Here is a 26,905-nt window from a genome sequence, read left to right as displayed (position 1 = left end):
AAGGAAGGAAGGAAGGAAGGAAGGAAAGGAAGGAGGGAGGGAGGGAGGGAGGAAGGAAGGAAGGAAGGAAAGGAAGGAAGGAAGGAAGGAAGGAAGGAAGGAAGGAAGGAAGGAAGGAAGGAAGGAAAGTCTTCTTTGCAGCATTGAGGTTTCCAAGTGAAGGTGGGCTCACATCTGCTCTTTCTCTTGCACAAAAGCTGTCACCTGGGGGCCTACCAGTGATAGCCACACTAGCTTGCTGGCAGTTGGGTGGTCTGCTGTGAGGACCATGCTCACTGGAGAAGAGACCCCATGCTGCCCTGCAGGCCAGGGTTTCCTGGCTTATATTCTTCTCATGGGGTTGGGAGCTGGCGTGGCCTATGGCTATTTTGTTGTGTCTACATAATTAATCAAGAAGGCATTCTGGTATGTATTGCAAGTAAGCACTACAATCATCTCCATTTTTAGAGAGGAAAAGGAAGTTTAAACTTCCCAAATCTCTCAACTAGCCAGAGGTAGGAGCAGATTTGCATGGAGACAGTCTGATGGTGAAGTCTGGGCTTTGAACTACTTTTAGAGAGTTGACACTGGCATTTACTAGCTATATGAATGTGAGCACGGTATGCTCCCTGATGGCTGGGTTTTGAATCTTTAAAAAATATAAAGATTTTACCTCTTAAGTATGTATTTGAGGATTAGAAATAACATATAGGAAGAAGCCAGCATAGGGCCTGGCCTAAGCAGCGGTACCTGAAGGCGGCCGCCCTTCCCTTCAGTCCTGCAGGCCGAACCCAGCAGGAATTCCCACATACAGCTGTCTGGAGAAACCAAAGGACACACAGCCAATCTATGAGAAAAGCTCAGGTGACTTCCCCGCCTGTTGCTCTGTGCCAGGCTCACTGCATGACCTACTTTTCCAGACTCCTCATCGATAGGCCTTCATGCTGAGCCCAGCTGTCAAAGTTTTGAATTAATTGCCAGCTTAGACTGTGTGTCTTCACTTCTCCAGTCTTCTCTGACTCGTAGGCTCTGTACTCACATCCTTGCCAGACTCTGTCCCCTATAGGTAAACCCGCCTGCCTGCCAGCCCCTGCCTGACCCCAACCTCTGCTTCGCCCTTGGAACACAGTACATCCAAAATTGTTGAAGTCATGGATGAATGGATAGATGTCTTAAGTTTTGTATGACTTCTGGCCCTAGATCCATTCCTTCACCCCACTACGGTCCAGGAAATGTTGATAGCAAAGAAATATTCGAAAATGCTTAGAGAAATATTTGTTAAAGAAAAACAAATCATTAAAGGAAAGTTAACACGTGAGATAGTGGAAACATGAAAGAAATACATGCACCTAGACTACCAACCTTACCTTCCAAGGAAGCATTTAGGGAACGTGGTCAGTTTTCTTTTCCTGTCTTTGATCAGATTTCCTTGTTTGCACATCATCTTATAAAGTTTCTCACCCTGTTCGGAGATCATTACCCAGGTGTCTTGCTCCATTCCTAATTTTAAACCTATCAGAAATGAAACAAAGGACAGGTACTGAAAGTCTCCTCACTCACCCATGCCTTCATTAAACAAACATTTATTTTACGTCTACCACATGCAGGGGATTGCAGACACAGCGCTCCATATGCTAGGGCCCTGATTTTCAAGAAGCTCTTGGGATACCAAGGAGACAGTCAAGACAGGATCTCGAGGGCCATATAGCACCTTGTGTAAATTGTGCCCAAAGGCACATGGTTTGGCCACTGGAGGAAGAGCAGCTGTACCTCAAGCTCCCTGCACCCCTTCTGCAGAATTAGATCGGCACAAGTGGACCGGCTGGCCCTGGAAACAGCCTTAAAGGAGAAACTGCGATACAATAAAGGCATATTCAGAGGATCTTGCCTTTACACAGAAATATTAAGAAAGGTTTCAGGGGCGCCTGGGTGGCTCAGTCAAAATGTTTTTTTAACATTTTGAGTGTTTGAGTAACTTCCAAACTGTTTTCCAGAGTGGCTGCACCAGTGTGCATTCCCATCAAAAGTGCAAGAAGGGGGGTGCCTGGGTGGCTCAGTCGGTTAAGCGTCCGACTTCAGCCCAGGTCACGATCTCGCGGTCCATGAGTTCGAGCTCCGCGTTGGGCTCTGTGCTGACAGCTCAGAGCCTGGAGCCTGTTTCGGATTCTGTGTCTCCCTCTCTCTCTGACCCTCCCCCTTTCATGCTCTGTCTCTCTCTGTCTCAAAAATAAATAAACGTTAAAAAAAAAAATTTAAACAAAAAAAAAAAAAAGAGAGAAAGGTTTCACAGAAGACCAATGTTTAAAAGCAGAGGGGTGAACGGTATTTCCAGAGAGAAAGAGAGAGAGTTAACAAGAGCTACCTGAGGTGAAGCAACACAGGGGCACAGCTCCAGGCCCTACATGAGAGGACAGGACACACTGGCGGGTTAGTTAGGGACCTTGCTCAACTGCAGTTTCCATATACTTCATCCCTGAGGTATCAGGGAAGCATGTAAGGGTTTCCACCAGAGGGAGGGGTAAAGCAGGGCAGGACAGGAAAGAAAGTTTTGTTGCTTCAGAAACAAAGCTCTGATGACAATACAGGAACAAAGTGAAGGGGGCAGGGTTTAAAAAAAGGGAGACCATTAGGAGGAAGCCTCAAAAATTCAGGCAAGTTGAACCCTGAAGACAATAGCAGGGGCTACAGGGCAAAGAGAATGATGCTGAGACATATCTAGGGAGCAATACTGATAGGATACAGCAAAGGGTTAAATGCAGGCACGATGGAGAAAAGAGAGATCAGGATGCCTTCTAGGCTTTTGACCTGAGAGCCTGGAACTGGAGAGTGGGGGGTTAGACGCATTTCTGAAAAAGGGATTCAGATAAGGAGGCGTCCAATACTGTGCATATTGAATTTGGACGTTCAGGTAGAGTCCAGGAGTCAGCAGAACACATGCGTATGAAGCTCAGGAGAGATGGACGAAGTGGCAGTGTAGATGTTGATGTGGATCTGGTGGGAACGGGTAACCCAGGCAAGGAGCTATCTTAGCGGAGAGCAGTGTCAAAGCTGAAAGCCTGAGAACGCCCACAATCTGGGACGTTTGGACGGGACTGACAAACTGTTGCAGAAGAAGAAATACTTGAATTATTTTTAGTTTTCTGGCTACAAATTTTCTTATGAAAATTTTATTTTTACAATGGAGGGGCAATTACCACTTGTCAGTAATAGGGAATACTCCATCAAGAATAGAGCCTGTTCACATAAACAAATTTATGCAACATGCTTATTTGCTTGCTTTTCTTTCTTTCTCTCTCCTTTCCTTCCTCCTTTCCTTTTTCACCTTAGGTTTATCTGTATGCACAGCCATTCTGAAAAAATAAATAAAGGTTCAACTTGATGAAAAATTTATTTTACCTTTTAAATGACTTGCTATGCTATTTGAATTGATTGCTGGATTCAACAAAACGGAAAGAATCAGCTATTCGGTATTCACAATCTATGTTTTAAATTTTTCTAACTAGTTCTCCATCCAAGATCAATCAAAGGAGTTAAGTATTTGAAAATGCTTTGGAAATGCTCATATAAATGTGTGTGCTATGAATATTTTAATCGAAATAGGAGCTTTGTATGTTCTTCAAGGAAAAATTTCTGAAGATCGAAGAAAGGGTTCTTTGTGCTTCAAAATTTTATCAGCAATGGGATATTTTATTCCTAAGTCTCTGGGAAAAGGAATACATACTGTCTTGTTTCTTATCAATTATTGGGTAAAGGAATTAGTAGTAACACAAGCATTTCTATTTCTTAGCTGAATTAAAGGAATGTGCGTAATTGCAGATAAACGTCACACAACTGAACACTGCCAGATCAAGTGCCTTTTGCGAATCTTGCTAAAAACGTGAAGCAATTTCGAACCAGGCCTCCTCACGTGAACAAACTCCTTATTGGCTTGCATTATAATCAACGGCATTGTAAAAAGTTAATGTATATCCCAAGTGCTTTATTCTATAATTAGGACACTAACATATTTGGTCTAGAGATTTTCACTGTACTGTTACATATATAGAGAACAACTGTTGGAGCCCCTACAACACTGCCTTATACTATGGAAGTTTGTCTCTTACAGGAAAACTCTGAGATGATGCTTTAGAAATGGCGAGAATAAGGTGCAAAGAAAATTTAACAACTTTTAAAGCAAACGAAACTATTTGCTGTAGACTGAATGTTTGCATGCCTCCCAAATTCATATGTTCAAACCTGACATCTAATTGTGCTGGTGTTAGGAGGTAAGGTGTTTGGGAAGTGATTAGGTCATGAGAGTGGAGTCCTCATGAATGAGATTAATGGCCTTATCGACAAGACCCCAGAGAGATCTGCTGCCCTGCTGTTATGTGAGGACACAGTGAAGAGATGGCCATCTAGGAACTGGAAAATTGCTCTTCCCAGACACCAGATCTTGGGCTCCTAGCCTCCAGAACTGTGAGTTATAAATTTCTGTTGTTTATAAGCCACCTAGTCTGTGGTAACCGTCATAGCAGCCTCAACAGACTAACATAATATTTAAAAGACACTGCTGGCCACAATATAATTATTTCACTAACTATACAAGGTTTTTCTTTTCTTTCAGTGATAATATTAGAAGTATCCATAAAGTATTTTAGCATGGATCTTACCTCACTTGGAAAATCCAGGTGAACATCACACACCTTTTTACTTTCTCATAATTTCTGCCCATTGTCTGCTTTCTTCCTAAGTTAGAATCTTCACAAAAGTGTAATAGTGGCCAATTCATACACCCACCTTTTCTCCGTTCTCTTTCTTTCAAAATAGCTTCAAACCATTCGTGCTTCTCTTCAGGTGTTTTTGCCATGCACACGAACCATTTATTTTTTGCTGTGTTATGTATTTTCCATCCATTGATAACAATGTGTCCACTACTATGGAAATCAGCTGGAAATTAATGGGGGTAAAGGTGAACAACAAATATAATATATAAATTATATCAACACAACCATTCAATTCACAAAAGTTCCAACACCACTGAGTTCTTAAAAGTATCTTCGCTTTAAGTGTGTGAAATGAAGAACATAAAAATAAAAAATCAAATGTTTGTATATGAAATGCAGTTAGTGATCAGGAATAAAACACTTCTAACTCTTAATATTAATATATTACATGAAATTAAACATCTGAAGTATTAACATTCCTTTCCTCTATGTCCAAAAATATTGTTAAAGTTCCTAAAGCAATAAAAGAAGAACGTTTAAAAGAATTTTCATCTCAATAATCAAATATCCAAGGTGTCAGATTCATTTTGCCTTTCTAATACTCATTTGAAATATTATTCTAGCTTTCAAAAGCAAAGTATATCCCCACCGAACAATTTTCAGCTGTTTCATGAACCACACAGGAAGAATCAGAACAAATCAATGGAACATACCAAGAGCACATTTACCTAATCTTTAATAAATGGAAAGGTACAAATAAATGTCAATCCATTATCCTTGCTCATGAAAACCTGAAAAATGTGCACTCTTTAAAACCACATCATTCCGTATAGGAAGAAGAAATTTTTCTTTGAGTATGAATTCACATTGTCTTTTTTTAGGTCTCCCCATCATTTTGGCTACACTGTCATGCTAGATTTGAAAATGTCAACAGGAAACCCTCTACGGCAGTTCTGCCTAATAGCAGGTAGGGAATAGTGATGTTACTTGTATCCAGCATTTACTGGCATGACAGTCTGCAAAGCAAAGATTTCAAAATGAAAAAACATATGACAAAGGCCTGAGTCAGCACCTGCACCAATTTAAAGTGACACTTTTCATTCATCTCCCTGACAGTCACTAAATAGTAATGGTGGGTGGACAGGAGGTGAGACACAAAACGTGAAAGGTGGTTTAGAGAAATGACTTTGTGGCACTGTACTTGTTTTTTGTTTCTTTGTTTTTTCTCAAATGGCCTTATTTTATTTGGTGAGTTCTGAGTAGAGGCAGACATGATGCCCGTAGTCTTTTTAGCTCCAAAATCACCACAAGGTATCTGCGACCAGATTGACTATTCCAAAAATGCATTCTCAAATGATTCTGTATATTGAGGGTCTTTAAAAATTCCAACTTATACTGGGGCGCCTGGGTGGCCCAGTCAGTTAAGCTTCAGCTCAGGTCATGGTCTCGCGATTTGAATTCGAGCCCCACATCTGATTCGTCATTGACAGTGCAGAGTCTGTTTGGAATTCTCTCTCTTTCCCTCTGTCTCTCTGCCCCACCCCTGCTTGCACTCTCTCTCTCTCTCTCTCTCTCTCTCAAAATAGATAATAAACTTTTAAAAATTCCAAGTTATACTTGAGCCAGGAGAGAATTATGTTAGATATTACTCTATAATATGATATATATATGTTATAATATATATATAATATATATATACGATATATGTGTGCGTGTGTGTGCCATAATCCTGTTAATAATAACAATTTCTGATAAAATAAGGATTCAAATGGCAGAAGATTTCCCCCATCAGGAAATTGCCATATGTTTTATTTTTATTTTATTATGTTTATTTATTTTGAGAAAGGGGAGAGAGAGAGAGAGAGAGAGAGAGAGAGAGCGAGCAGGGGAGGGGTAGGGGAGGGGCAGAGAGAGAGGGAAACACAGAATCCAAAGCAAGTTCCAGGCTCTGAGCTATCAGTGCAGAGCCTCACGAGGGGTTTGAATCCCTAAGGCGTGAAATCAGGATCTGGGCCGAAGTTGAATGCTCAACCAACTGAGCCATCCAGGCGCCCTGCCATCTGTTTTGAAAAGGAATTTGTGTACTTTTTTCTTATCTTTACATATTTAGTTCATGTTCATATCCTATATAAAGTAGCAGAACTTTTTAATACATGTCACATAAATATCAATGGAATTAGTAAGGAAGTAAAAATTATTAGTTCATAATTATACCATAATCCCTTGTTACTACTTATAAAAATAACCAACTGAGAAAATAGGATAAATTGGTGGGAAAAAAAGATCAAGTTGCACATGTCCACATAGACCCCCCTCCCCGCATGGGTCACTTTACAGGGCCAATATCAGAAACAAGCATAGGCTTTTCACACTCTCCCTTCTTCCACAATCAGACTGAGATCAGCTAAGAGAACCCAGCACTGCAGCCTAAAAGACCCCACATTCCCACTAATGATATTACCCTTTACCCACACCCCAGGTAAAGAAAATCACCATAGCCACATGTAACCTGTAGTAATAAAATATTGGGCTTATTTTAAAAGGAACATGGTGTATTCTTTCCACAGAACACAGAGGAACACAAGTTCATCTATCAGGGTGATGCTTCTGACCCTGCACACCACGTGCCCTGGGACAGACACCTCTGCAACCTGGGTGTTCCTTCCTTCCCTCCCTCGACTATTTGGGTCTGGCACTGCTCTCTTCACACCCTGCTGACTCTTCCTTCAACATTTTTCATCAGGCCATTCCTTACTTCAAAAACCTTTGTTATCTCCCCAATGAATCAGGGGAAAACATAGAGGATTGCTTTAGCGCTTCTCTTTAAACTGACCCCTATCGAACAATGCCATTTTCCACTGTGTTCCCCTGTGGCCCTGCCACTGTTTGCTGCTTTCCTCCTCCTTGTGCTGTGACTTCTCATCTGTTCTCTAGGCTGAGGCTCTCATCAAGCCACCAGCCCTGCTCTCTGCCTCAGCAACTCCTTCTTCTCTTTAAAGTGTACCCGCATCTTCCATGAAGCCTTGCCTAAGCACTACAACCTGTGCATTCAAACTTCCCTTGGAAAATGTATGACTGAACTCAAAACCAGACAGGTCAGCAAATGACTGCATGTGGCTATTGTTTCATGTACAGAAAGCAAGACTGTTAATTGACTGTAAAATCTACTATGTCAAACGATAGGTACATCTCTGTTCCAATATAATATTTTGAAAGAAGAGCTTATGTCACCTAATAAATTAAAATGAAAGGATAATGTCACTTTTTAAAGTTTATGTGCTAACTACTATCACACTAATTTTAAAAATCATAAATAATTTTAAACATATATACAAATATGTGAGTACATACATATGTATATACATACATATGTATCAAAATGTAGTATAAATATCATAATATCGGTTACCAAATTATCAGTGTTATAAAAAATAAGCAATTGATTCTCATTTATTTCAAAAGAAATATATGATGTATTTAGTGATATATAAATGGCTTCATAATTTCAATCACAGCACATTTCTCAATAACTTCATTCTTTTTTTTATAATTTTAAAAAATATTTATTTATTTTTGAGAGAGAGAGAGAAACAGACTGCAAGCGGGGAGGGGGGAGGGGCAGAGAGAGAGGGAGACACAGAATCCAAAGCAGGTTCCAGGCTCTGAGCTGTCAGCACAGAGCCTGAAGTGGGGCTTGAACTCACAAACCACGAGATCATGATCTGAGCTGAAGTCAGCGTTCAACCAACTGAGCCACCCAGGCACCCCCCAATAACTTCACTCTAAACAATAAATTTGAATTGAACTTATTTATAAAGAACAGCCACATAAAGATCATGGAAAAGCCTAGCAGTGCTTTTCCTTAGTAGAAATTTAAAAATATTGTTTTTACTGAAAGAACATTAATGGCAAGTGCAGGAATTTTCACTTATATTTATATCTAAAATATAATTCTATAGGAAGTGTTAAAAAGGAATGGAAAATTGTCATTCATTAAGTGTAGAATATCCAAATTCAAGTCTCCAGGCGCTGATGTTTTTCCAAAAAGAGAAAAATCCAAGGGTCAGCCGAGAACAACTCACTAATTACTTTGAAGCTATACAGTTTGCAAATTCCTCACTCTTAATCCAGCATAGTTTTACATAATGAGATGAGGTTTTGCTAAAACTGATACTACTATAACTCTCAGTGGAAATGCTGATATCCTTTCAATAGCATGAGTTTTAATGAGATGGAAGCTAGCCAAGTACCATATACTCAGGCTACGAAACAGAAGAAACTGCCAGAAAATATTATTCAAAACATCAAGAAACTGATGTCTAAACAATGTATTTAACTCTTATTCTGGTGATCAACAGTGTGAATGCATAAATTTTTAAGAGAAATTTTAAAAATTAAAAACTGAGAACAAACTGAGGGTTGATGGGGAGTGGGAGGGAGGGGAGGGTGGGTGATGGGTATTGAGGAGGGCACCTGTTGGGATGAGCACTGGGTGTTGTATGGAAACCAATTTGACAATAAATTTCATATTAAAAAAATTATAATGTACTTACATTATGAATATTTAATGTTGAGAAAATTAGTTTTTGGAATAAATCTTTGATTTTATCAAATAATAGAAGAAAATTTTCTGGCATCCAAAATAGCATTAGCCATTACTTATGGCAAAAAGTTAAAAGTTTAAAAAAAAAAAAAGAGGTTCGAGGGATGCCTAGGTGGCTCAGTTGGTTAAGTATCTAACTCTTGATTTCAGGTCAGGTCATGATCTCACGATTCATGAGTTCAAGCCCCGCACCAGGCTGCACGCTGACAGCACGGAGCCTGCTTGGGATCCTCTCTGTCTCTGTCTCTCTCTGCCCTGCTTGAGAATTTTCTGTCTCAAAATAAATAAATAAACTTTAAAAAAAAGAGAGAGTCTGATTTTTCCTTTTGAAACTAAAAATAGCTCCCCTGACCTTTTTTTTTTAATTCTCAAGAACACTCCTTTAAATTAATAACATATTGAAAATGTAAGTGTATCAGGAAAGAACTCTTATACTCTTAGTCTTTTCAACATTGTAAAGTTATCCTACTTTTTAATTAAGAATGTATTCAATTCAGGGGCGCCTGGGTGGCTCAGTCGGTTAAGCGTCCGACTTCGGCTCAGGTCACGATCTCGTGGTCCGTGAGTTCGAGCCCCGCGTCAGGCTCTGGGCTGACGGCTCCGAGCCTGGAGCCTGTTTCCGATTCTGTGTCTCCCTCTCTCTCTGCCCCTCCCCCGTTCATGCTCTGTCTCTCTCTGTCTCAAAAATAAATAAACGTTAAAAAAAAAAATTAAAAAAAAAAAAAGAATGTATTCAATTCAGGTTACACAACAATAAATATGGCTGATAAGGTAACTATGGTTTATCTATTTGACTATTAAGCAACAATAAATACTATGTTATGTGGTGATAAGACATGAAGATAAAGATGACTATAATTCACATAATGATTTTATTTAATTGAAAAAAGGATATAAAACTAGAGTTCATGTTTTTAAACATTTTTGAAAATCTATGCATAAAAAGAAAAATTGAAGGAAGTATTAAAATTCTTTTACTTCTCTTTATATTTTCAACTTTTTGTTATTTTCAAATTTACTTTATTTTTTTTAAGTTTATTTATTTAGAGAGAGACAGTATGTGAGAGAGCAGCGGAAGGGCAGACACTGAGGAAGAAGGAGAGAATCTTAAGTAGGCTCCACACTCAGTGCAGAGCCTAACATGGGGCTTGATCCCATGACCCTGTGACCATGACCCAAGTCAAAACCGAGTCAGATGCTCAACTGAGCCACCCAAGCACCCCCAAAATTTTCTTTAATAAGCAAAATTTAATTTCAAAAAACCCAATGTGTTCAATATCTTTGAATGGTTTCAAATATTTATATAAAAAATGGTAGCTGAAACTTTCTTTAAAAATCCTGTTCACTTTCAGGAACACCTTAAAGAATAAAAATTCTCCATCTTACCTAATTCAAATTTGACTACTGTCCTGCAATCTATGGTTTGCCCGACATTGAACTACAGATCACATTTTCTAAAGGTCACCATTCTTGCCCTTTGTCCAACTACACAAATAAACTTGTTCTTAAGAAAGAATTTACAGGGGCGCCTGGGTGGCTCAGTCGGTTAAGCGTCCAACTTCAGCTCAGGTCATGATCTCGCGATCTCGCAGTCCATGAGTTTGAGCCCCGCGTCGGGCTCTGGGCTGATGGCTCAGAGCCTGGAGCCTGCTTCTGATTCTGTGTCTCCCTCTCTCTCTGCTCCTCCCCCGTTCATGCTCTGTCTCTCTCTCTCTGTCTCAAAAATAAATAAACGTTAAAAAAAAAATTAAAAAAGAAAAAAGAAAGAATTTATAAATGATCTGGTATACTTTTTTAAAATATTTATTAAATGTTTTCTTATTTATTTTTGAAAGAGAGAGAAAGAGACAGCACACAGGGAAGGGGGGCAGAGAAAGAGGGGGATAGAGGATCTGAAGCAGGCTCTGGGCTAACTAACAGCAGAGAGCCCGAGGCGGAGCTCTAACTTGTGAACTATGAGAGCACAAACTGAGCCAAATTCAGATGCTTAACCGACTGAGCCACCCAGGTGCTCCTGGGGCTACGTTTTGAATGAATTTCCAAGAATATACTATGAAAATTACAAAGAAATTTAATTGTAGAAAGTTTGACAGTTTTCCTACATAGCTCTTCAGCTGGATACTTTTTATGAATCATGTTTAAACTGATATACTCATAAACAAAGAAGAGGAATTAAATTAGAGGAATCCCCCAGGGGCACTTGTGTGGCTCAGTCGGTCAAGTGGCCGACTCTTGACTTCAGCTCAGGTCATGATGTCATGGTTCATGGGATGGAACCCCATGTCGGGCTCTGCTGACGGTGCAGAGCCTGCTTGGGATTCTTTCTCTCTCTCTGTCTCTGTCTCTGTCTCTCTCTCTCGCTTTATCTCTTTCCCTCTCTCTCTCCAACACTCCCCTACTCACTCACTCACTCTTTCTCTCTCTCTCTCTCTCTCAAAATAAATAAGTAAACATTTAAAAAAAATTAGAATTCACCCAAATGAAGTCGGATCTAGAGAATGGTGGAATGGAGGGGCACCTGGGTGGCTCAGTCAGTTAAGCATCAGCCTTCGGCTCAGGTCATGATCTCATGTTTGTGAGTTCGAGCCCCACATTTGGCTCTGTGCTAACAGCTCAGAGCCTGGAGCCTGCTTCAGATTCTGTCTCCCTCTTTCTGCCCCTCCTCAGCTCACACACACACACACTCTCTCTCTCTCTCTCTCTCTCTCTCTCTCTCTCTCTCAAAAATACATAAACATTAAAAAAAATTAAAACTATAGAGAATGGTGGAATGGAAATCTGGCCACATACTCAATGGCTACCATCTTTGTTGAACATAAGAAGTAATGGATAACGCGGATATATTAAAACAAATACACAGATTTTTACATTTCTGCATGTCTTATCATCATTGCATTAATTTTTTGTATTCTGAGATATAACTGATATAATCCAACTCATTAAACATTATAAATAAAAGTAGAATCATGTTTATTTTTCAAAAGATGTCAGATAGTTACACATTGGCTAAAAGCTTAGTCTCATTCCAAATGCAATTACTTCTGCAAGTTTTGAGCTAAATTAGTGCAAATGGTTGTCTGATGGAGGCCCTTAGAAAAGAAAAGCATTCTACTTATAACTAGAGTATACAAAAATACCTAGTATTTCTACAATATATTCAAATAGATGGGGGAGCATTTAAATTTTTCATCGAAATTTCTAAGCATGCTTAAAAATACATCTTGATTAATTAATTTTTATTATTTATACCACAATATGGTATCGTTGTTGTTTGTTTCTGGTTTTGGCAATGAACACAAAAGCCTGATGGTATTTGCCATCCCTTACTGAATTTATCCAGGGTCCTAGCGTGGGAAGAACTTGGTATACAGACACTGATCAGCTCTGCTGAGATCTATCAGCATCAGAGCTCCCATTTATAAGTATAAAGTAAGAACACTTAGGGGCACCTGGGTGGCTCAGTGGTTAAGCGTCTGACTTCAGCTCAGGTCATGATCTCACGGTTCGTGAGTTCGAGTTCTGCGTCGGGCTCTGTGCTGACAGCTCACAGCCTGGAGCCTGCTTCCGATTCTGTGTCTCTCTCTCTCTCTGCCCTTCCCCCTACTCACGCTCTGTCCCTCTCTATCAAAAAATGAATAAACGTTAAAAAAAATTTTTTTTTAAAGAACACTTAAAACCTGAGCTCATCAAAAATAGAGATTCCATGATGGAAATGACCAAGAAAACAGGAAAGGAGAAAGTTGGTGCAGCACCCAGACTGTCTCTCAAAACAAACAACCAAAGTCAATCTCTACACATTAATGCCTTATCTCTTCATTGCTCTCCAGTTGGTCCCTATAGATTTAAAATTCATATGGAGTCGCTGCTCCATGTTTCTCAAGGTATGGCCACAGGCACCTGAGAAACCTCACTCCAGTCCCAGCTCCATACTAAACAGCTGGGTAAAAGTGGATGAGTTAGTTCTTAAGTGTGGCCTGGTTTCCATCATCCGAAATGTTACCAGGGTATATGAGTTGATCTTCAAGATCCTATTCATCTTCAGAAATTCTATTTTTAAATTTCCATGTCCTGGCTGAGGACACATACTCCCCCAAAAGACCTAGTACACACACTTATGAGAAAACCAAATTTTCTTTGCAGGAAGCAAAGGGAAGGTATCCAGCTGGAGCCTAAAATGTCTTTAAGTGACGTTGTAGCAAGTATTTGCAGCCAAATTTCAGCAACATGCTGCATATGTATGTTTAAGGGGGAAACAAAACCTTAACTGAATAATACAAAGTGTAATTAATTTCTTCATCATATTTCAATGAATCCTGAGCCTTGGAAGTTTGTGTCAAGATCTGTCATTAGACACTTTATCACTAATATTAGTCTTCCCCACTAATTTGTATTTACCAGGGTCTGAGGCCTTGTTTCTATAATGCCCCTGTCCCTCAGGTGCCGAGGTCCTGAAGGTGAAAATCTTACCAATGCTAAAAGAACTTTTTCATGGGGTTGAATCCAAAGACAATTTGCATTAAAGCTCCATCACCCCACATAGGCTCACCCCCATATACCTATCTGACACAGATACGCTGAAGATGCTATTTTATGCCCATGCCTCCAAAGGCCCTGGGCTCCTTCCATTTCTTTATCTTATGCCCCAATTTCCCATAGCATAGTAATCATTATCAAAATTCAACACAGTTTACCAAAATTCACTTAGATTACCAATGCAGATGGCACAAATGGAGACAACCACACCATCTGGGAGAGAGGAAAGGAAGTGAGACACAGGAGCTTTATGAAGAAAACAAAGAGAAGGCTGAAGCAACAGGGGACAGGTGGTTCCACCAGGGCAGACGAGGCCAAGAAGGAACAGAATAGAGCTTTGAGTGTGCCTTCCCCTGCCTTACTTCTTCCGACCTCAAGTACGTGGGCTTTTGGATATTCTCTTGAGCAATAGGGTTACTGAAGTGAGAGAGCTGTTCACATTTTAGACAGGCAACTTCCTAATGTCACTAGTCTCTTTTCAAAGCATTAAAATGAATTAATGCCACCTTATAAAAATACGGTGGGGGTGCCTGGGTGGCTCAGTCGGTTAAGCGTCTGACTTTGGTTCCGGTCACGATCTCATGGTTCCTGAGTTCAGGTCCTGCACTGGGCTCTGCGCTGACCATGCGGAGCCTGCTTGGGATTCTCTGTCTCCCTCTCTCTCTGCCCCTCCCTGACTCGCTCTCTATCTGTCTCAAAAATAAATAAATAAATAAACATCAAAAAATTTGAAAAAATAAATATTGTGCACATCCTGCCAAGGAAAGATAGCCTACTAGGTCCCACATGTGAGAATGTATTTGCACCTGTATTATAGAAAGGGATTTTTAGCTGTGTCACCTGTCAGACAGCTCCACACTCCATCTCTCCCCTAGTCCATGAGGAACCTCACCACAAGACGACTTGGTTCCCAGGCAGTACACCTGAGTTTTGCTCATTGCATGTCCCTTCCCCCTTACCTGAAACAATCATGCTTTACTATTTTATATTCTGGACAATTTTTAGGATACTGACAATGGGATAGAGAAATGGCACACAGGTGAGCACTTTTGAAAATTTGCACCCCTGCAAAGGATAAACATTCTTCTCCCCTCTGGGACTAAAAGATGGTAACAAAGGTATGTGGTAGAGGGGAGCTGACCTGTGCCCCAATCCCAGTTTAAATGAAGTATTATACAGAACACTTCTGCATATGGGAATTAAAGTCATTTAGCAACAATTAATATATGTTATTTCATCGTGTCTTTTGCTCCTAGAAGCATATCTTTGAAATCTAATTAAAATCATCGGGGGAAAATGTGATCCAATTTCCTGAACATTCATATTATAGACTAGTACATAACCACATAATGGGATCCATATATTTTTCAAATAAAAATAATTTATGTAACTTCATTTTATTTAATGTTTGTGACTGTGATTTCACGAACTTACTTATCAATGTCTGTACCTTCAGATCTGCAGAGCAAAAATGTACCATCTATAAGTAATAAAGTACTTAAAATGAGCATTTAAAATACACAAACCACCTTCATCCACAACTTTTCTCTGTAAGAAAATTGACATGTTTCTACACACAACGGCTATCTAGCTAAAACGAATCTAGGGTTTTATATATTATATTGTAGAATAAAATATATTACATGAAATATAATATATATTATACAATAGAATATATGAAAACAATCACACATATACTTATAAAAGATAGTGTAAATTAAAAAGAAAATAAATTCATTCATTATTTTCTGCACTCATGCTGGCTATACCAGGAAATATGAGTGTGTATGTCACTCCTACTCAGCAATTTCTTTGTATCTCTGTGTTGAATGCTAGTGTATTTCGGCCAAATATAATTTTCCACTTTGACAAGAATCCTCTTCTTCCTTATCAAGCCTTTCTCCTCCAACTGCTCTACCTAACAAAGTTTTCCTAAGCTCTAATGTACCGCAAAAGAAGTATTCAGGTGAGAAGTTTGTCTTATGAGGGAGCTGGCGTCTCATTTTAAAATCACTAATTACCTACCTGTGCCATCGTCCACGTTTTCCACTTCCATCACCTCTGTATTGATTCGGCCACGAAAAAGGTACCGATGTCCATCTGTAGATGCCTTGCTATTCTTCAACCGTCTTGTGATGGAATGAAATCACAAAAATTTTGTTACTAAACTTAATAAAAAACAGTATTGAAGCAATATAACTTAAGCTAGTCTTAAAAAAAAAAAAAACAGACATTGATGCAATCAATGACACCAAATGTTAGGCTCTTGGTGTTTGTTTTTTTATTTGTGTCCTCCCATTCATAACAGCACTGGTTGCTTTACAAGTTGAAACTTATAGACTAGTGTTTTAAAATAAATGGAAGTTATTGGGGCATCTGGGTGGCTCAGTCAGGTAAGCGTCTGACTCTTGATTTCGGCTCAGGTCACGATCTCATGGTTTGTGAGATCGAGCCCCGCATGGGGCTCTGTGCTGACACATTGGGGCCTGGTTGGGATTCCTCTCCCCTCTCCTGCTCCTCCCCCATGCTCTCTCTCTCAAAAAAAAAAAAATTAAATTAAATAATTTAGATAAATGGAAGCTTTGGACTAAGAACAGTATACAGGTAGGTGGGTAAATATATATTTTTGCTCAAGTTAGAAATCAAAGGTACCCAATCAAAGTCTGACACACACTAAAAGTTAGTTATTTTAAAACTTCATCTGAGGGTGGGAGGGAGGGGAGGGTGGGTGATGGGTATTGAGGAGGGCACCTTTTGGGATGAGCACTGGGTGTTGTATGGAAACCAATTTCACAATAAATTTCATATATTGAAAAATAAATAAATTAAAAAAATAAATAAAAAAAAGAAAAAGAAATTAAAAAATAAAAAATAAATAAAAAAATAAAAAATAAATAAAAAATAAAATAAAATAAAATAAAACTTCATCTGATTTATTTCACTTTCATTTCTCTTTTTTCAGTAACTAGCTGGTAATTTCCACCTGTTCAAGCTCTGGTAAAATTCAGTTAGTACTTATGATCCCTCTGCAAAGAAACGGACTGTGCTGGGAGTTCTTAAATTGAGTGTCATCCAGCTGAAAATATTTTCCCTAGATTGTTTTTATGATATGAGAATTGTATGCTTGTTGAGTAAGTCTCTTAATACACTTATAATCCTTTATAAGGGTCTCATTTCTTCTATTTTAAAAAGAAGTTGAAAACATTCCAAAACTTTGTGTATAGTGTGCCTATTACCAGTCTTTAATGCTAAAAAAGCATGTAATACAAAGGTTTACAGGTGAACATTTATCATATGAATTAAGTGGTTAAGTATGTTTGTAATGGAATCACTGAACATTCAGGAGAGTTGATTTTAAAAACTTTTTAAAATTATTCTTTAAATTATTAACTAATTTAATTCTTAAAGAGGAAAGATTCTTCAACCTTGAGTGGGGGAGAGGGGCTAAGGGAGGGAGAGAATCTTAAGCAGGCTCCAAGCTCAGCACGGAGCCCAACATGGGACTCGATCCCAGGACCCTGGGCTCATGACCTAAGCTGAAATCAAGAGTTGGACCCTCAACCAACTGAGCCACCAGGCGCCCCTAAAGAAGAAAGATTCTAAGAAATGATTCAGGAGGATTTAAGAACACCTAGCCACTCAAAAGATTTCAATTAACCTGAACTATTCCATTTGACTCATTGACAAAAGTTTAGCAAATAATTTAATATACTGAAATAATTATTCACTTATTGTGTTATACAGACACATGTGGCAAAAGTGGAGATGTAAATGTTTACCAGCTTCAATGTCCCTCTCCTCCTCTCTCCTACAGTTAGAGATCAGTCCTGAAGTGTTGAGAGGTGGTGAAGTGCTGAGAAGTGCTGGGCAGGTGCTGAGAGGGGTCACAAGGTGCTGTCATGGTCTCTGAGTTTCTTCCTTGGAAGAGAGTACATCTTCCTGGCTTATCTGTCTAAACTCTCATTAAAACTTAGTAGTCCTTCACCACTAGTAAAGAAACCTAACTAAATAGATTAATTAACCTGATTTAGGATTTATTAGTCCCAGATCTTCACCATCTTGCACTCCCGTGTTCATTTTGAAAGTGACCTCTGAATGTCCTTTGTGAATAACCTTACATAAATGCTACAATTTAGGGATTCGGGCCAGGCAGTAGGCAAGTTGGCATCAGAGTCAGCCAAGGACAGAGAAGAATGCAGAGCAGACTAATATGCAGGTACCTGAACATTCTCCCAGGTAGGACATAGTATCATGGTGTCTGGTAAAAAAGAATTCCTTGTAAGTTGACACATCATACGTTGTTTTAAAAGTTTAATATACTTGGTAACAGTTTTAGTCACAGTCAGAGAACCATGGCATGGAATCATTCACTGGGTCGTATTTTCAAAGTGTTAATTTTCTTTGTGATACTGCTGTGAACTCTGTACATGTTTCTATTATTTCTCTTGACCTGCAGATAGTAACACTCAATATGAAATTTCAGTAAGTGTTTGATCAATACTGTAACACTTCACTCAGACAGAGAGATCTTTGGTCCTTTCAGAAGATGGCTCTATTAAAGTACATAGACTGAAAAGCCTCAGGTTTGAAAACAATTTTGTTTTATATTGTAATGTTGACTATTTTGCATATCCCAATTCTATGATTTCCCTCCTAAGTATGTGTTTTAATGGTCACCAGGATACATGTGCAGGAATGTTCATAATAGCAGAAAAACTAAAACCAACAAAGAAAACAAATAAAAATCTAAAGTCCACTGATAGGAGAATGAATAAGTAACTGTTATTAACTTATTGGGATAATATTCATTCTTCTATCAGTGGCTGAGATCATGACCTGAGCCAAGTCAGATGCTTAACTGACTGAGTCACCCAGGTGCCCCCCAAACTGCAGGCTTTTAATTTTACAAATGTTTCCTGTTGTTTAGCTATTTAACAATAACAGTCATGAGACCATAAATGACATCATCATTATACACTCAAGTCATGATCTCAGGTTTGTAGGTTTGAGTCCCAAGTCAGGCTCTGTGCTGACAGCTCAGAGTCCAGAGCCTGCTTCGGATTCTGTCTCCCTTTGTCTCTGCCCCTCCCCAGCGCGTGCTCTGTTTCTCTCTGTCTCTCACAAATGCATAAACGTTAAAAATGAAAAAGCCTGTGATTTTTAAGCAAATGTCTTCAATGTGTGTATAATGTGGACAGAAACTTTTGCTAATTGTGCAAAAACTTTGGACTTGAAGGCGGGCATATATATAAGTATGAGATCAACTGTAATAAAGAAAAAAGATCTCATTCTCAAATGGATGCCTTCAATAACTGTACCTAGATGGATGTGTTAATTGACTACATGGAGGAAATCCTTTCACGATGTATATCAAATCATAATGCTGTAGAACTAAAATATCCTTCAATTCTATTTGTCAATTATACCTCAGTAAAGCTTGGAAAAAACAACTGCACGTAAACAATTTGAATCACATTACAATTTTTTTTTATGGTTTGGTTTTTTGTTTGTTTGTTTTGTTTTTTTTTGTTTTTGTTTTTGTTTTTTTGAGACAGAGAGAGACAGAGCATGAGCAGGGGAGGGGCAGAGAGAGAGGGAGACACAGAATCTGAAACAGGCTCCAGGCTCTGAGCTGTCAGCACAGAGCCCGACGCGGGGCTGGAACTCACAGACCGTGAGATCATGACCTGAGCCGAAGTCGGACGCTTAACCGACTGAGCCACCCAGGCGCCCCATATTACAATTTTTCAATGAGTTACGTACACATAAAATTAAGTCTTCCTAAAGCCTACTTCTATTCATCTCAATCTTGCTTCAAAACACAAAGAATTTCAGAAAAGCATTCTAAAAAAACCAGACAAGTTTATTTTCATATACAATAAAAAGAATTTTTTAAATACTCATTAAGACAGAGATAACGACAATGTAATTATTTTTTTAAACAATTTAATTATCCTTTGACTTTAATCCTAAACTGCTCCGTTTCATCAAGGCACATGGGGTAGTTCTATGTTTTCTCAGTTAAAGTCATTATATTTCCGCATTAATGTCTCATACTAGAGAATTCTGATAGCACAGTCCGAAAGGCAAAACAGCCACGTCATCAATGTAGCTGCCAACTTTTCGCAAACTTACACTGGGCATCTTGTTCATTGACTTAGGGAGTCCCATTTCAAGAGATAAAGAAGGACATTCCCTTAATCTTGCCTCCGTTGGTTTTGAGTTTCTCATTCTTACTTTACCAGAAAATGTTTGGCTATAATTTCCTAATTTCTGAATCTAGAATAAACACTCACTCAAACCCTGCGTTCTCAACCACCTGCTTTACCTTTAAATTTAGAGAAGCCGCTTAGTACCATTTCACTGAAACTTATGTTACCTAGATATGGTTAGGAAGAAGCATATAAATTTCCCAATTAAATGCAGCCCTACTATTTTGCTTAATCAACCTGTAAAACTTTTTGCCGAGAGTTCAAGAAAACATCCTACAAATTAAGCACCTTCTGAAGAAAAATTATATCCATGCTTTAAGACAAGTAGCATTACATCAATAACAAGGATACATAAGATTATTTAAACTAATGGTGGCTAAGCTATACCAGGGACTTGGCTGGGTTTCGTTCATTCGTTTATTCACTTATTTAAGAAATACTTCTTCTTGGGGCGCCTGGGTGGCGCAGTCGGTTAAGCGTCCGACTTCAGCCAGGTCACGATCTCGCGGTCCGTGAGTTCGAGCCCCGCGTCAGGCTCTGGGCTGACGGCTCGGAGCCTGGAGCCTGTTTCCGATTCTGTGTCTCCCTCTCTCTCTGACCCTCCCCCGTTCATGCTCTGTCTCTCTCTGTCCCAAAAATAAAATAAAATAAAAAAAAAAAAAAAAAGAAGAAAGAAATACTTCTTCTTTTTTTTTTTTTAATATATGAAATTTACTGTCAAATTGGTTTCCATACAACACCCAGTGCTCATCCCAAAAGGTGCCCTCCTCAATACCCATCACCCACCCTGCCCTCCCTCCCACCCCCCATCAACCCTCAAGAAATACTTCTTGATTGTCTATTACATGGCAGGTCCAGCCTCTGAGGAAATAGCAGAGACTAAGCAGCAAGACAGCTGTTCTCAAGGACTTTACAGTCTAATCTAGTGAAGGTGGCACCAAATAAATAAATAATGAAGAAAACACTAGCAAGAACTTTCTTGATAGAGAATGGCTGGGAGGCTACAGTGGATGGGGTGGTCAGAGAAGATATTTCTGAAAGAGAGATACTTAAGTGAGATCTAAAAGACACGAAGAATCTAGCCAAACAAAACTCAGAAGGAAGAGCATCCTGGGAAGAAACAGGCAGGGCAAACGCCTTAAGAAGGAAATGCAAATGGTATAATCAAGGAACAGGAAAAAAAGACATGGGGTGAGATGAGGTCAGAGAAGTAGGGAGGGGCTGGGTCATGCAGAAATCTGCAAGCCAGGATAAGGAGTTGCGATTGTATTCCGATGTATTCCGGGGAAGCCAATGATAGCTTCAAGATAGGTAATAATGTGCTTTCATTTGCGTTACAAAGGTTGCTCTGGTTTCTGTATAGAGCATAAACTTTAGAGCAGTAAATGAGGACCTGGTGGCACCAGCCACTGTTAGCCAGGGAGGAGACGCTGGTTGACTGGACTAGGATAGATGGAGAGATGTGGGGAGGTTTTCATATGTTTTAAATGCAGAATCGGTAAGATTCCCTAATGGATTACATTTGGGAGGTTGAGGAAAAGAGAGGAACCAAGGTTAACTCCTAGCTTTTGAAATTAGGGAAACCAGTGGATGGGGAAAATTGGGGGAGGAGCACCATTAAGAGAAGAAATCAGGAATTCTATTCCTTCCATGTTGAAAATCTTCACAACCATCACAAGTGAGATACCAAATAGGTAGGAAGGATGAGTCTATAATTCTGGGCTAGAGATTTCTGAGCAAGTCACGTGGAGGTGGGTGGGACAGGAAGCCACAGGATTGAATCAAATCACTAAGGCAGAGTTGATAAATACGAGAGAGCAAAGGGAGTGGAAAGCAGAAGCACGCAGCAGGCCAATATTTGACCAATAGAGTGTGATGTTACAAAAGGAAAGAGAAGAAAGTGTTTTAAGAAGGAGGAAGTGCTCATCTACTTCTTCTGCTGAGGAAACACATAAAACAAAGTGACCACGTGATTAGAAAACACAGAGGGGAATAATGACTTTGACAGGAGCAGCTTAGTGAAGCAGAGTGGGATGCTTAAAATTTAGATTTCAATTTTTATAGCTGTGAGTGTTGACGAAGTAAAGGGATGTCGACAGGACAGGGGCTGCAGGTATAATGAAGGAGAAAATCATTGCAGGTGAAGAGACTATGGGATTTACAGAGGAGATCCTGAGTTCCCAGGAGCACTGAGGAAAAGGTTGAGGCTATGAGACGGATAAATAATTTCTGAACTAGTACTTGTTTATCCCCTTACCTGTGTTTTCTTTTGCAATACACCAAAAGATTATCAAAAAGAAAAAACACCCGTTCTTGAATATTTCCAGAAGAGATTTTCAGTAAGACTCCACACATTAGCATTTCAGTGCAGGTATCGGTAATGTTGGATCCCTAGGTCAGAAAAAAATGCAGAGAAAGCCTGATTATTTAATAGAAAATTTGTGTGTGATTCTTTTTTTCCCTAAAAGTCTGTTTTTATTTTAAGATACAGTATATAGACAGGATAAAAGTTCAAACACTATAAATATTTATACACTGGGAATATAAATATTCCCTTCCAGACTCCTCCTCATGAGTTTCAGCAGCTACAACCACCTTTAAGAGATTGTGTGCCTCCTTTTAGCTATCTTACACATATGTGCATAAACATGGATGATACATGTCACCTGTGTTCTTTTAAAAGGAGATGATTTCAAATTGATTCATAACATTCATGTCCTGGGGCGCCTGGGTGGCTCAGTCGGTTAAGCATCTGACTTCGATTCAGGTCATGATCTCATGGTTCATGAGTTTGAGCCCCATATCAGGCTCTACGCAGATAGCTCAGAGCCTGGAGCCTGCTTCAGATTCTGTGTCTCCCTCTCTCTCTGCCCTCCCCTACTCACACCTGTCTCTCTCTCTCAAAAATAAATAAACGTGAAAAAAATTTTTTTAAAAACCCCAAAAAAATTCATGTCTCTACTACTCTTTTGCTCCTCCTCTCATTCCCTGGGATGGGAAAAGAGCTCCGTGGACATATCATAAAGTAGATGAAATTCTTCAAATTTTTAGCACTTCCCAATTTATATCTCCTCTCCTAGGATGGACAGGAAGAAAAAAGAAGAAATTAAAAGAAAAAAAAAACCTTATTTAAACACAGCGACCTTCCATAGAGCCTTTTACCTTATGAAAGTTAGCATAGGCACACTCATTCATTAAATAAGCCTTCATTGAGTGCACACTAAGGTCATATGATTAGTGACAAAATTGAGTCTTAACACAAGGGCTAACCATTGAGAGGAGCCACAAGATGGATGGGGCCTGAATCATCAAAAGGACAAAGCTACCCACTAAAGTAGAACGCATGCATTGGCTTATTGTGTGAGCTGAACATAAACACCTATTTTGAGCCATTATAAATGTTGTAGTCTATTTGTTTCTACAACCTGAACTATCATAACAAATGCACCAAATTGGACAAAAAAGGAAAAAAAAAGTTTTCAGTAGATATCTGTAAATTGTGCTCTTTAAAATGAGTATTTGTTTTAAATATGTCTGGTCTCCTTAAATCTGATGATAAATTTCTGATTCTTTTTAAACTGAATGCTTTAACTTTTATTTTTGATATTTAAAACTCAAAACATTAATTTTAAATTTCCTACTTCCACAATAATCAGTGATATAGTTTTTTCTGATTTATTGTAAAAAGTTTAATTACAATGACAACTCCTATCTATCAATAAGAGACTTTCCAAATGGGAAGTTAAGAGAATGTGATTATGTTGAGTGTCTATATTACAAACACATTTTGTTTTTGCTTTTATGTTTTAAATATTTTTTTTGTTGTTTATTAAGCTTTTTATTTTAATTCTTGGATAGTTACTACACAGTGTTCTACTGGTTTCAGGTGTACAATACAGTGGTTCAGCAATTCCATACCTTACCCAGGGCTCACTGTGCAAGTGCATTCTTAACCCCCTTCACCTATTGCACCCCTCCCCTCTCCCACGTTCCCTCTGGCGACCATCAGTTACACAAACATTTTAAATTTTAGAAAGATCCCTTTCTTCTTTCCTTCCGCCATAAGGGTGGATATATAACTGAAGATCTATCAAAAATGTACACAGTCATATCCTTCAACACATGATAATTAAGTAAAAACTGTCCTCAAATAAGAACATAAATCCCAATTCCAGTAACAAATGATTTCTTATTTATACTAAATACCATCCCTACCTCAGGAAAAAAAAAATTAAGACAGAATGAAGACATTTAAAAATGTAAACAAGGAAACATCACTTTGATTCTTGCACAGGAACCTGTACAATGTTACGAAAGTGGCTATATTGATAGCAATTTTACAAAAGGTACAAAACGCTTCGCCTTAGACTATTTCATACAGTAGCCCAAGAAAGCCACACAAGGAAGTTATCTCATGAAAGGGTAACTGCAGATGTTATCCTCATTTGCATATTAACTAGTCTTCCAAATAAGCTCCCAAAATTAATATTGATGGATGCATTCCTATTTAACCAAAATCTTAACCTTTTATTTCCTGACTTGTTTGTGATTATCATCTTTATTAATGTATACAAGAAGAATTTAATGTAAATTTGAGCTAAGTATAATGGCTAGGGGCCATTTAGTCCAACCTCTTACACAGTCTCACAGGATATATTGTACCAGCTCTGAAGAACTCATGGGAACTAATGTGTAAAGTAAAACAGAAAGTGGATATATTATTCTTGATAATAAAAATAACTGATGTACACACTGAATGTTCCCATAAGTATGGCCAACGCAATCTTCCTTTGTAAATGTACCTATTTGGAAAGCTGTATCATAATCAGAAAGAATCTTTACACAAGTAACAAACTCACAACCAGACAATAACAGAGGAAAGGACATGAGTTTTGCCCACCACTCCTAGTTTTACCACTGAGGAAACCCCTGCCTTTTCCCTGTTTCTGTCCTCCTGTGAACTGTCTGCATGTTATTTGAATTGTCCCATCAAATTCTTGTTCGTTTATATCTTTTGTCTTGTCAATGCCACAAAGACTTTCCAATGAAGTCGTGCTCCCCAGTTGAGAGAAACTCTCTAGTCCTGTGAACAGCAGAGTGAACTGAATAGCAGGGCCATGGTAGCTAATGAGCCAAACATTCTCATAGGTTAGGTTTTGGAGAGGCTGAGTACTCCCTGTCAGCAGCTGTACCTTTGATTTCTAATAAAAAGCTAATTTTACAGCAGGAAGCTCTCTCAGATGATAGCATCAGACAAGTCAGAGGCATGCCTGGACTATTAGAGTAGGATGAAGGAAAGCTTTCAACAGCGCCTATAGGTGGGATTGGAATTGCTCATTTATGTACCAAGAGAATAGGAGGAGCATGGGAAGGAAGGGAAGGAGGAAGGAGGGAAGGGAAGGAAGGAGGAAAGGAGGGAGGGTGGGAGGGAAATTTGGTAACTAGAATTAGAGCAGTTTGTAAGCAATGAGTTAGCACAATCTATCTACCACCTGGACAAGACCATCCACAGTCCATTTGTCATTCTGTGTGCTGCCCTCGCTCTCTTCTCTGCTTTCGGTACTAACAAATCACACTTTTGAATGACTCCTTTGATTTTTATAGCCATGTTCATGCCTTCAAACCACCGTAGAAAAGGATAATAGTATTTAATTTAAACAGAGTATTAACAGACAATATATGTAAAACTCCCAGCATGATGCCTAGCACATAAAAGGACTCAATAAAGGCTGGGACAATTATCATTGCTAGCTTTAAAGGTGATACTCTTCTGCAAGGGGACTTCACTGATTTCTGATCTCTGCTGTGGCTTACTCTATGTTGGATTTTTACGGTTTAACTTTTTGAAGACAATGTTATTTCTCTTATTCTCAGGTTAATGAGGGTGGACACATCTTGTTGCCTCAGAGAACACTGACCCTTGCTGACAAAAATGGCTGTCCAGCCTATTCTTAAACACTTCTTATAAAATGAAGTTCATTCCCTCAGAAGATAGGCAATTTATTGATTGAGTCACTCTAATTATTAGAAATATTTTTCTTATTGTAGAGCCAAACTCTAACCCTCTTTCTACTCACTGACTCTACTTTTGCTTCCTGGGAGTAGAGGGACACCCTCTTCATCATGATAGACCTGGCCCACCAATATCTGAACATAGCTAATATGTCCCTTCTGCCTTCCAAACTATAGAACATCATTGCTTTTGACCATTCATCCTATGGCTTGGTTTCAGAAACCTGCAAGATCCTGGAAGATCTTCTCTGGACCTTCTCCAGTTTGTCAGGGTCTCTCTTAATATGTAACATCTCCAGAAGTGAACACAACCATTCAGATATGAGCGGGCAAATAAATCATATAGATGCCAAAAGATCGTATTAGCACATTTATGGCAATCCCATCTTACAACTAATTCCAAGTGCCCCTATAGTACAAGCACCTATATCATTTTCCTCTATCCTCTACTTAAATAGTCTGACTTTTGAATCATTTAATCCAGATAGGTATCATAGCAAACTCCCAAACCGGTCGCTAATATACAAATACATTACGTATAAGTCATTACCATAAGTTCCCATTACCTCATAGCTCCTGATCAAATTTCAGAATAAGATTCAACTTCTTTGAGGTCAACACTTTTCTTTTTATTTTTTTAATTTTTTTAACATTTATTTATTTTTGAGAGACAGAGAGAGACAGAGCATGAGCAGGGAAGGGCGGAGAGAGGGAGACACAGAATCTGAAGCAGGCTCCAGGCTCCGAGCGGTCAGCACAGAGCCCGACACGGGGCTAGAACTCACAAATCACAAGATCATGACCTAGGCTGAAGTCAGATGTTCAACCGACTGAGCCACCCACACCCCCCTGAGGTCAAC

General features: G+C 39.0%; 1 protein-coding gene across 1 annotated transcript in view; it reads right to left on the bottom strand.

The window, feature by feature from the left end:
* PREX2 (phosphatidylinositol-3,4,5-trisphosphate dependent Rac exchange factor 2) overlaps positions 1–26,905 on the bottom strand; it is a 288,123-nt gene that overhangs the window by 168,219 nt on the left and 92,999 nt on the right. Inside the window, exons 7-10 of the mRNA XM_042973055.1 lie at positions 22,291–22,424; positions 15,847–15,950; positions 4,759–4,908; positions 1,347–1,491 (exon numbers count right to left, since the gene is read on the bottom strand). Coding sequence (XP_042828989.1) covers positions 1,347–1,491; positions 4,759–4,908; positions 15,847–15,950; positions 22,291–22,424 — 533 coding nt within the window. The remainder of the gene's footprint in view (positions 1–1,346; positions 1,492–4,758; positions 4,909–15,846; positions 15,951–22,290; positions 22,425–26,905) is intronic.

This window comes from Panthera tigris, chromosome F2, assembly GCF_018350195.1.
Source record: "Panthera tigris isolate Pti1 chromosome F2, P.tigris_Pti1_mat1.1, whole genome shotgun sequence".
Lineage (NCBI taxonomy): Eukaryota > Metazoa > Chordata > Mammalia > Carnivora > Felidae > Panthera > Panthera tigris.
Note: the sequence above shows the minus strand (reverse complement) of the source record. Positions and strands in the feature narration are given on the sequence as shown.